The following is a 12,490-nucleotide window of genomic DNA, read 5'->3' on the forward strand; positions in this document are numbered from 1 at the left end:
ACTTTCTGTGCCATGTTCTCACCTCTTATCAGAACTGACTGAAAGCAAACCTGTGATCACTGTGTAGTAAGTGGTGAGACTTTACAATGAGCAAGAAAATGTATCCCTATGTTGCACCAGACGGGAATTAATATTTTAACCATATCTGCAAAATGCTTAAATATCTGAATTTCTTCATTGAATCTATTGGGTCATGTGAGTTAAGTTGTCATATTAAAACATTTGTGTAAGACTTATTATATGCATCTTATTAGTTCAGAGCGATTTGCACACTCCCTGATATATATACATTGGGAGAAAGAACGTGAATTTCTAAAGATTCCCTTTATCGACCCTTATGTACATTCACACAGCTGCTGATTTTATCCATGTTTGTAAAGGTAAGGTAGGTGTTAAACGGAACCTATCACCAGGTTTTCCCACATTAAATGATTATCCACCTCAGGTAAAATATGAGATGTGATTTCTAGAGTTCCCTCATTTATGTGAAATCTCACCAGTTTATAGAAAATTTCTCCCAAATGCAGGCAAATATAACTTTTCCCACCTAATTTTCACACAAGTTAAGTCAAGTTTAGTGGTTGTAGTGTCACTTCAGAAGCCTGTATGTTATCCTTAAAGATAAGCATCTCATCTTTCAGCTCACATGTGTAAAGGGGTTATGCCATGAAACTATTTAATTTAAAACTCTCAAAATTATTTAAATATTCAGATAATAACATATAAGTAATGGTTAACTTGAGTAAAATATCCCTTGTATATGCTTTCTTGATGTTTGCTCGAGCTCTATTCTGTCACACAGAAGTACATGTGGGAGGGGCCTGAAAGGTGCATGCCAAGCACTGAGCTAGGCAGTTTGTAAGAGTGTCTCTCTCATTGGCCGTTCCACCGCACTACATCACTGCTCGCAGAGTCTCCTTGCACCTGATTTTTTCAAATAGTCCCTTCACTTACTGATACGTAGTAAAGAAAGATTTTAGTAAATATAATGGAAATCGTATCTACAGAAGCCCTGGCACTCTCTTCCCTGCCTCTTCTCATCCATTACCATATACTTGAATAAGAAGATAAACACAATAACACTTGCCTCATAACACACATTTTATGCGTTATTTATACAATAGCCAATAGCAACCAATCATAACCAATCATACACTTAACTTCCCATTAAGTGTAAAAATGAAAGCAGAGCCAAGATTGGCTGCTAGGGCAATAAATACTGTTTTATAAAAACTCTTATGGTAAATTTGGCTATTTTTCTATGCTGTTTATCTAATCTCCTATCTATCTCAAAGCGTTCTCTCTTATATTTATACAGGATAGGTGTCCTGAAGACATGTACAGTATATAATGATAGCAGGGCTCCAGTTAGCAGGGAACACATAATATATGCACTGCTCTTCCTAGATACCGATCACCTATAACAGTGATCTGATGGGATCTCATTTCATATCTGACACCCGTGATCTTTATAAACTGAGAATGCACATCACATCTTAGACCGGGTTCACATTATATTTGTTGTACATTGCAGATTCCCAAAGTGTCCTTACAACATATGGCACTGACGTATCTCACTGTATGCATATACAGTGGGATACGTCACCCGGTGACCCCTTTTCCCCCCTGAATGTGTGGGGAGGAGTGTACGGGGTATTTCCCCAGTGAAGTCTTTTCTCCTGAGTGACATGTCTGCTCAGCGAGCCTGGAGGAGGGATGTAATACATTGCATCCGCTCCCCATAGCCTTCTATTGACTCCGCAGAGCGTATACGTCGCTCACCAGGAGGGAGCAGGATTGGAAGACGTAGCTTGTTCCTATATTAAGTGAATGTGTCCAAAACTAGTCAGGTGGAGGCAATAACATTGCCAGTATATTTTAATGGGTACGCTCAGCTTATACTTTGGGAGCTTTCTTGATGTGTACACTGAGCATATACCTGAAACATAGTATGAACCCAACCCTACACTGCATTTCTATCAGCCCCCTCTGCTCTGCACAGGGGACTCAATGTGATTTCATCACTGACATCAAGGGATCTCCTGGCATTTAGGGGCATGCTGATTATATTAGTTCCATCACAGGATTTTGCAGATGACACTGTGTGCAGGACTTCACAATACTATCATAAACCACAGAGATGAAAGCACTCCGATTTCATCACTGACATCAAGGGATCTCCTGGCATTTAGGGGCATGCTGATTATATTAGTTCCATCACAGGATTTTGCAGATGACACTGTGTGCAGGACTTCACAATACTATCATAAACCACAGAGATGAAAGCACTCCGATTTCATCACTGACATCAAGGGATCTCCTGGCATTTAGGGGCATGCTGATTATATTAGTTCCATCACAGGATTTTGCAGATGACACTGTGTGCAGGACTTCACAATACTATCATAAACCACAGAGATGAAAGCACACTGATGTAACATATATACTCATGTATACATACACAAACTTGCCATACTTCTGAAAGTAGCAGAATGTCTACTAGGATCCATGATATAACTTTTATTCCCTCCCTTCTTCTCCATGTGCCGACTGCTGAGTTGTCATATCATGCAACTCAGAGTAATGGCAGCACCAAGGGATAATGGGGAAGGTATTAACCCATTAGATCCTGCAGTACTGCTGAATCTAACACAGGGGCAGAGGGACCATTTTTGTTTTGTGGTGATTAGACTCTGCAGGGGACCTAAACTGTATATTTACCATAATGACAGCCCCTGCAGCACTAGCCATATCTGCAATCATTGCCTCCTTGGAATGCAGCCCCTGCCATTCCTCCTGCTCCTGCTCAGCTGCTCTTGCTGGGCTGAGCCTGTGCTGGCAGCCTCTGCCTCCTCTCCCTGCTTCTGAGGTGTCTGGGGTGGGGGGAAGGGCAGCAGCAGTCCCGATGCCTGTGATAACAGAGTGACTGCTCCAGCGCCCTGGCTGACCTGTCCACACTGTGAAACAGGGCTGGCTCTGCTACATCAAAGACAGGACACAGCCTGCAGCCTCTCACAGCCTGGCAGAGGAGAAGGGCAGCCTGATTGGCTGTGACAGTGTGTGAAGATGGAGAGGAGTGATGTGGTCAGCAGGCGGAGGAATCCTCAGTGTACAAGTAGCTGCCCGAGATGAATCCTCTGCGCATGTTCGGCCAGCAGAGGAAAACAAGAGGACGGTTAGAGCAACCAGCAGGGGGAGCCTTAAATAAGTTTAAAGACAATTGCAAAGTAAGGAAGTATAATTTTTAATGAATACTTATGGCAAAAGTAAATATTTAAATGCATTAAATTTTATTAAATAAATATAACTATGGTGACATAACCCCTTTAAGGTTCTGTGAATTAAAGAACTAGACTTGCAGGCAGTTAAACATTAGGCCCAGAACTGGATCTTTCACTGCTGTTCACATTAGCAACTATTTCTTTAGCTGTCTGTATCTATGGTTCACAAAGCCATAAGTTTGAGCCATAAGTTATTTATGTGAATTTTGGGGGGAGGTGGAGGTTGTGTAAACAGGTAAGATTACTAATAAAAATGGAATCCTACATAGAAAATTTCTTACCCTACCTTAGGCTGCTAATAGCTTATTGGGGGTAAAAGCTGGTGACAGATTCTCTTTAACTGGTTTCGTGACAGCCCGCCATGTATTCTCAATCGCCCCCCCCCCCCTTCCCTAGAACTGATATAAATATAAATAAAAATTAAAAATCATAAACACATCAGGTATCAATGCTTCCGAAAATGCCCAATATATCAAATTATATTAACGTTTTTTTACTGCATTTAACCCTGTAACAGAAAATACCGCCCAAAGTCGAAAACTTTTTTGCCATTTTGAAAAATATTAGAAAAATCTATTAAAAGGGATCAAAAAGTCATACAGTCCTAAAAATTACAAAATTGAAAACTTCATCAAAAGTCGCAAAAAATGACACCACCCACAGCTCCGTACAACGAAGTATGAAAAAGTAGCGGCAGAAGATGCCAAAATTTGTACAGGAGATTTAATTTTTGTAAATGTATGAAAACATAAAACCTATACAAATTTGGTATCCCCGTAATGGTACCAGCCCAAAGAATAAAGTAGACATATAATTTTGGGGCGCACAGTGAAAGCCGTAAAATCCAAGCCTACAAGAAAACTGCGCAAATGCGGTTTTTCACCATTTTCACTGCATTTGGAATTTCTTTCCCGCTTACCTGTGCTCGACATGGAATATTAATTACCATCACTATGAAGTGCAATTTGTTATGCAGAAAACAAGCTGTCACACAGTTCTTTACGTGGAAAAATAAAAAAGTTATAGATTTTTGAAGGTGGGGAGTGAAAAATGGAAATGGTAAAACATAAAAGGGCCAAGTCCTTAACTGGTTAAGTTGCAATCAAGAGGACTGAGACCCAGGCTGAATTTCAGGCCTTGTACTAAATATAACTTTAGTATAGGTTAATATTTGTTACCAAAATTTAGCCTTAGAACTTAATCAAATTATTTTAAGGAGATCTACCATCTCTTGCTCGGTACTCCCACTCTCTCTGCTTGATGTAATCTTACTGCAATTTAGGAAGTTCCAGCACACAGTGGGAGGGGAAAGGGCTCCTTGCACACTGTAACAGCCTGTGAATATTCAGCACTGAGGGTCTCTGGGAACTGTTCCAGTAGCCTCCCACGCTCATTAGCATAATTTTAAACAAATATAAAAAGGTAACCATAGATGCAGGCACTGTGACTGGGGTAAAGTGTCCCTGGTTTATCCATGCTTGATTTTGATGGTAGATTTCCTTTCAGACTTATTACTGAGCCCTTATTGTACCTGATGGACGTGTCTGACTTGGGACATGTGGCACTGTGAAGCTGGGAAGTTGGTTATACCAAATATACCAGGAATATAATTCTGCGGACACAAGAGTTTGCCCATGTAAACTCAATCCCCTAGCAAGGCAACCATGCTAACTGAAGTACAGTTTTACAAAGATTTACATGTTTTAATGTGGCCATTCGAAAGGAGTTTCCAGTGACTTTTATCTGCTTCGTCAACAGGGCCGAGAAGGTGCAAAGATTGAACCATGGGAGGACGCAGACTACCTTGTTTACAAGGTCACCGATAGATTTGGCTTTCTCCAGTAAGTGCAGGAAGATTGTACAGGGTGACAGATATTGGGTGTATTTTAATAACATTTATAGCTGGAGTATTAGGATGATTGAGCTTGTGCTTGCATGCCGATTCTCAGTTATTAAACTTTAATGTGTGTCTTTTTAAAATGAAATTATTTTCCTTTGGGGAGCACAAATGATTCATTCAGAGCATAAAATGAAGACAAACGCTTTAATTTGCCGTTTTATTTTTTTTTTTCTCTATCCTCGCGTCCCCTCCCTACTGCTTCTTTTTATCCAAATGCTGTTGTTTGGGTTAAAATTTAGCAGACGAGTCCTGGAAACTGTTTAACAGCAATGTAGTTGGTCATTAGGAAATGTTCTCTAGTGTCACCTCAATACTGATTCTGTAATTCCACTGTATTATAGCAGTGGGATGTTGATTTAAACTTAGAAGGGGACTTAATTTTGTATTTTTTTGCATCTTTCATTCCTTTAGATGAACAATGAGGGGATGTATTCACACAGTGTTAACATTAATATTGCAGGTACCTCACATTTATGTACTCATTATGCCAACACATTTAATTACCAGAGCCCCTCCGTGCCACCTGCTTCCACATAATGCCTCAAAGTGGCCTGTAACATTGCCCCCCGCAAAAGCCTCCATAATTTTCTGAAAATACGGAAAATCGCTATTCGATTTGTAAGCCGTGTGACGTCAAAATAAATTATCCAGACATTTAAAAAATGATGAAAATGTACAGTAGACATATGGGAAATGTTATTCAAATGTTATTTTTCTTTTTTTTGTAAATAAATGCAAAACTTATCAGACAAAATTTACCCCTTAAATGAAGTACAACATGTGGGGAAAAAACTATCTCAGAATCAATTTGATAAGTAACAGTGTTCAAAAGTTATAACCATATAAAGAGAATCCAAAAAATGGGACTGCGCCTTAAGCTACTCCACAACCCCATGTGTGAACGCACCCTGATGGTTTCAGCCCATCAATGTACTTCTAAAAAAAAAGTAAGTGAAAATTAGGTGGATGCATCATTGAACATATCCACATCATTACAGGTTTGAGTAGTTATAGGTACTAGTTTGTCTGATAACACCACTTTCTGCATGGTATACTAAGCATTTTCTTTATAAAGGGGTGTTTTCATTTTAGCAAGTTATTGTTTGTATGATGAAAAGCCATACAATTTTCCAATATATTTTCTGTATCCATTCCTCATTTATTTCTAGATCTCTGCTCGCTGTCATTCATTGGAAAGTTTCTATGGAAATCTGTCCATGGTCATGGGATGTTACACTGTTGCAGGGATTGTCTGTATCGGAGAGTAATCGGAGCTGTGTGTTATAATGAGCCGTGCACCGGTGACATCACATGACCATGGACTGGTTTCCATCGAAGCTTTCTATAGCAAGCAGTGATCTAAAAAATCAGGAGTAATTGATAAAGTATAATGGAATTTTTGTATTACTTTCCACTATACAAACAATGAGATTTATTTGCTGGAGTGGCAACACAAATGCTAAATAAGGCATTCCATCTTTCTGTGTAGCTAGAATCGCAGTGAGCCAGATAAAGATGAACTCTTAACAATACATGTGTTGCAGCGCTCAATTTTACTTGCCTTCAACTTCTTTCTAAATGTGGGTTAGTATGGCTAAGGTAGCTGCAGCTTTCTCCCTGCCATGACAGCTTAGTGCTGGGAGCTGGATTTGCATAGATGAGTAGGTCACTAGGCCAGCTACAATGTAAACCCACAGCGTCTTCATTCCTCTACTAATAAGTACTGCCTGGCGTAAAGCAGTGTGCATATTCCTGTGGTCTTGCATGTAATTCTGAGGAAATATTTTATATTTTTGTTCTCTAATAATAAACTATGTACAGAGTCTTTAGGAGTGATCCAGATGTACAGCCAGCTATCTTGAGATGTTACTTATTATATGGCTGTCCTTCATTTATGTTGTCAGCTGACGGGGACAATCCCTTATTATCAATTTTGTTTCACATGGGATTACATGAAAACCATTTGGAGGTTTCGAGTGACTTTTTGTCTGAAGACTCTTTACATGCTTTGTATCATTATGCAGCTGTCTGATGTGCGGAGGAGTAATGTCTGGGCTTACACTGCCCCTAACTGGCTGATGAGGTGTCATGCAGGTTATTAAACTATTCCTCTCCCTTTCAGTGAGGAAGAACTACCAATCCATGATGGGGCAATAGACAGGGTATGTATACAATATATTCATTACCTTGTCTACCTTGTATTTCTTTGCATAATGCAATATCACAGTTACTGTGATAATTGTGATTTGTTAACGGGTTCATAAAATAAACTCTTCATTTCCTTACTACATTGGTGTACTTTAATTACAGTTGCTCATTACCTGCTTATATAATATACTCGTACTGTCTACACTAAGGACACATGGCAAGTTCTTTCTGTAGAAGTATATACTCGAGTATAAGCCTAGGCCCCTAATTTTACCACAAAAACCTGGTAAAACCTATATATTTTTTTTACTCAACTATAAGCCGAGTTTGGGTTTTCAGCACATTTTTTTGTGTTAAAAAACTAGGCTTATACTCAAGTATATTGTGTTTTAGCACAAAACAAAGTGTGAAATTCTCATGACTAGTATACAAAGGCTACACGAATGTCACATGGTCCCGCTAGTAGTATAGGAAATACTAATGGAAATCCATTATTTTGTAGGAAAATACAGGATAGGAAGTTTCCAGTTCTGTTATCCTTGTTAACTTCTGCTCTTTTATAAAGCTGAAATTTATTTGGAATTACAAAACATTTCCAGTAGTCTAGCAAAACCTAAATGTTTTTCTTAATAGATATACAATAAAGGCAGTCCCTGACTTAAGTTGCCCAACTATTAACTTACTGACAACCCTAGTAACAAATCTACCCCTGCCCACTGTGACGCCTGATAAAGCTCTTTGAATGCTTTTAATGTACTGAACTTTAGCCTCAGGCTGAAATGGTCAACGTAAAGGGCAAAGGGGTTTAAAGTGAAGCATTATTGTTAATCCTTGCTCTGGAGTTACATGAAATTTACCACTTGCATACAAAGTCAAACCTACACAACCTAGTACACATCTAGTACACAACTAGTATGTAGTACAAGCAAATTAAAGAAACTTTGTCATCTAAGAGAAGATGCTTCTTCTACCTTTTATCTCTTTTGCTTTTTAATCACATAAATTCTGGTCAGTATCTAAAATTTTCAAAATGATGCTACAGATGCTTCTGAATGTTGGAAAAATAAGGACTGGTCATATGTGTGTGACTATTGTCTGTCACTTCAGACTTTATTAGTGAAATAATTTATTACTAATAATGTAAATAACAATTTCAAAGTATATATTGTATGAATGTAAATCAGTTGTTCGCATTGTGTCCACATACACACAAAATTATATCAGTATTTTAAAATGTTATTTATTTATAAAGACCTTTCAGCTATTAAAATAGAAAAACTAAAGTGGGCACGTGGATGCCACAGACCATTTTTTGAGGATAAAAATTTCATCTGTATTACATGTGACCTTTTATTAGGCCAAAAATAAAATTACATCCATTTAAAAAAAAAATAAAATGTTACAAACCTATGTATGATACATTAATAGAGGATCATGAATTAAAGGAAATCTACCACATGGATGCAATGCAAAAGGTCACTTAACAAATCCATATTAAGGTTGTATACTTATTAATGCACTGCATGGAAGATATCTTGGTGACAGTAAGAAGTGTAGCTGGCTTATATATGAAAAAAAAAAACTTCTTAAAACAGCAAATAAGTCATGTAATGGCTACATACACTCACCGGCCACTTTATTAGGTACACCTGTCCAACTGCTCGTTAACACTTAATTTCTAATCAGCCAATCACATGGCGGCAACTCAGTGCATTTAGGCATGTAGACATGGTCAAGACAATCTCCTGCAGTTCAAACCGAGCATCAGTATGGGAAGAAAGGTGATTTGAGTGCCTTTGAATGTGGCATGGTTGTTGGTGCCAGAAGGGCTGGTCTGAGTATTTCAGAAACTGCTGATCTACGGGGATTTTCACGCACAACCATCTCTAGGGTTTACAGAGAATGGTCCGAATAAGAAGTAACATCCAGTGAGCGGCAGTTCTGTGGGCAGAAATGCCTTGTTGATGCCAGAGGTCAGAGGAGAATGGGCAGACTGGTTCGAGCTGATAGAAAGGCAACAGTGACTCAAATCGCCACCCGTTACAACCAAGGAAGGCAGAAGAGCATCTCTGAAGGCACAGTACGTCGAACTTTGAGGGAGATGAGCTACAGCAGCAGAAGACCACACCGGGTGCCACTCCTTTCAGCTAAGAACAGGAAACTGAGGCTACAATTTGCACAAGCTCATCGAAATTGGACAGTAGAAGATTGGAAAAACGTTGCCTGGTCTGATGAGTCTTGATTTCTGCTGCGAAATTCGGATGGTAGGGTCAGAATTTGGCGTCAACAACATGAAAGCATGGATCCATCCTGCCTTGTATCAACGGTTCAGGCTGGTGGTGGTGGTGTCATGGTGTGGGGAATATTTTCTTGGCACTCTTTGGGCCCCTTGGTACCAATTGAGCACCGTTGCAACGCCACAGCCTACCTGAGTATTGTTGCTGACCATGTCCATCCCTTTATGACCACAATGTACCCAACATCTGATGGCTACTTTCAGCAGGATAATGCGCCATGTCATAAAGCTGGAATCATCTCAGACTGGTTTCTTGAACATGACAATGAGTTCACTGTACTCAAATGGCCTCCACAGTCACCAGATCTCAATCCAATAGAGCATCTTTGGGATGTGGTGGAACGGGAGATTCGCATCATAGATGTGCAGCCGACAAATCTGCGGCAACTGTGTGATGCCATCATGTCAATATGGACCAAAATATCTGAGGAATGCTTCCAGCACCTTGTTGAATTTATGCCACAAAGAATTGAGGCAGTTCTGAAGGCAAAAGGGGGTCCAACCCGTTACTAGCATGGTGTACCTAATAAAGTGGCCGGTGGGTGTATATTCACACCTCACACACTGTATTATTTGTTTTTTGAAAGGCTAGATGTACTACTTGACGTTTGTTGCAAATATCTGCTACTTTCTAAAATTGTTCTCCTACATACCTAATGTGTGCCCCGTCTTTATCTTCCTTTCTGAATATTATTGTAACCTTTAAAGGGATTGGCCACTTTACCTCGTGTCTCTTATGTGTAAATTTGGCGGCAGGATATTAGGTTACTTGCATATTAAGAAAGCAGTGCAGAACTTTTAATGGATGTATATTGGTAAAGTGAAGTCTCCTGTCTTTTACCTCATCAGCCAGACATTCCTGACCATAAAATGGCTGCAGATGGAGGGTCATGTGATCTCTATCTGTTCATGAACAATCACCTTGCTTGGATCTTATTTTCATGAATACTTTCATAAGGTCCTGGCAGGCCTTCGTCTTGTATTCATGAATACTGTCATGGCATTGGTCATGGACAGATAGAGATCACATGGTCCTCTATCTGTGGCCATTTTATGGTCAGGAATTTCTTGCTGTTGAGGTAAAAGACAGGAGTCTTTAATTTGCATATCAAAAAAGCAGTGCAGAACTTTTCATAGATGTATATTGGTAAACTTCCTAATATCCTGCTCCCCACACTTACACACACATTACAATAATAACTTAAGGCTACCCATACACAAAAGTTTTTTTATTCCGTCTTTGTGGCTTTGGTATATTACATGTTCCAATAGACTTCTATGGGAGGGCAGGGCAGGAATAGGATCTACTTTTGAGGTTTTTTTTCTCAGAGGCACTAGGATCATACATGGGACTGAGGAAAACACAGCTGTGTGTATAATTTCATAGAAATACAAAAACAATGGCTGGAACACATGTGAAAAATATGTTTGTGAGCATGACGGCTTGTGTTGGTGGCAAGGGAGAACAATCACAAAGCAACAAAGGGTAGAGCATGGTAAAGGTACATTGCTACATTGAGTGATGTTCTTAAATGATAATATAGGTAATTATACAAAACAACATTGGAATTATTATTGTCACTGATTTTGTTTTCTATAGCAAAAGTTTCTCGAAATTGAAAGAACCTCCAAATGGCTGAAAATGCTGAAGAGCTGGGATAAGTACAAGAACTCTGAAAAGGTAATGCAAGTGGCTTTGCTACTGGATGTAATATTGACACAAGTCTTCATTCTTCTTTATTTCATTATTTTGCTTGTTATAGTATATCGTATTAAAGATCCTATAAACTGACGGAATAGTTGCATGATTTTTTTCTCTTGATATTTAATCCTTATTTCTTCATATAATAAAGCTTCACAGAAGAATTTACAAAGGCATTCCCCTTCAACTGCGAGGTCAAGTATGGTCTCTCATTCTGGATGTCCCAAAATTAAAAGAAGAGAAAAAAGACCTTTATACAGTAAGATTTTGTTACATATTTCTATTTTTGTCTTGGGACAGAAGAGCAGAAAATACAGTTTACACTCAGAAATATGTGGTTAAAATGTAGCAACTCCACTCAATACACTTAAAGCGTAACTGTAAGGTTACTGAGAAATTTTTTTTTTACCATAGCAGTAGAGAGCCTTTGACAACAATTCCAACAATACATGTATCGTGCTGCTGGCTTTTTCCTAGCCTGATGTCTAAGGGTTAATAGACATAAGAAGCAATCTGTAAAATCCACTCAGCTTTTTAGGACAGCATATGCATAAAGTACAACTGCAAAGTATAAAAACGTTTGCCTAACTCTGCACTAAGCAAAAATAAGCAATTCTCTCATTTTCTATAATTGGCGATCTGCCAATCTGACAAGAGGCTTGTTGAGAGGGGCTGTAGGGCCTGTAGAGATGTCACAAGCATGAGTCACATGCTTCAGGTCGGCCAATTACAAACACGCTGCCCTCTTCTGGCTTTGTTGCCCTGTGCTGATGTCACAACCAGGAAGTGCCCACCCACATCAGGAATAGCTGAATCTGAATCTAATGTCATTATTAGATCATTAGACCACATTATTGTTGTCTATTGTTGTAATGCATATTGATATATGTTGTTACTAGAGCTCAGACAATATGGCAGCTCCCATAAATTTTATAATGAAGAAAAAGGCTACAATCAATAAATAATTTAGGAAAAAGTTATGTATTTAGTTTGATGACACATTGGGGCACATTTACATAGTCACTGGAGTTCACAGAATTGTTAGTCTAAAATGCTTGCGTGCAGTGATTCACTAAGATCGTCTGCCAGAAATCATGTTCACCATCTTTTTTTTGTGGTGCATCTTTAACATGGGGTGTGTGACACAATTTGAATACAGTGCT

The 12,490-nt window shown here is 38.9% G+C and overlaps 1 protein-coding gene across 2 annotated transcripts in view; it reads left to right on the plus strand.

Moving 5' to 3' along the window:
* USP6NL (USP6 N-terminal like) overlaps positions 1-12,490 on the plus strand; it is a 103,405-nt gene that overhangs the window by 55,923 nt on the left and 34,992 nt on the right. For both annotated transcript variants that reach the window (XM_072147372.1, XM_072147371.1), the window contains exons 3-6: positions 5,040-5,122; positions 7,304-7,343; positions 11,226-11,306; positions 11,479-11,586. In XM_072147372.1, the coding sequence (XP_072003473.1) occupies positions 5,040-5,122; positions 7,304-7,343; positions 11,226-11,306; positions 11,479-11,586 (312 nt within the window). The remainder of the gene's footprint in view (positions 1-5,039; positions 5,123-7,303; positions 7,344-11,225; positions 11,307-11,478; positions 11,587-12,490) is intronic.

This window comes from Engystomops pustulosus, chromosome 4, assembly GCF_040894005.1.
Source record: "Engystomops pustulosus chromosome 4, aEngPut4.maternal, whole genome shotgun sequence".
Lineage (NCBI taxonomy): Eukaryota > Metazoa > Chordata > Amphibia > Anura > Leptodactylidae > Engystomops > Engystomops pustulosus.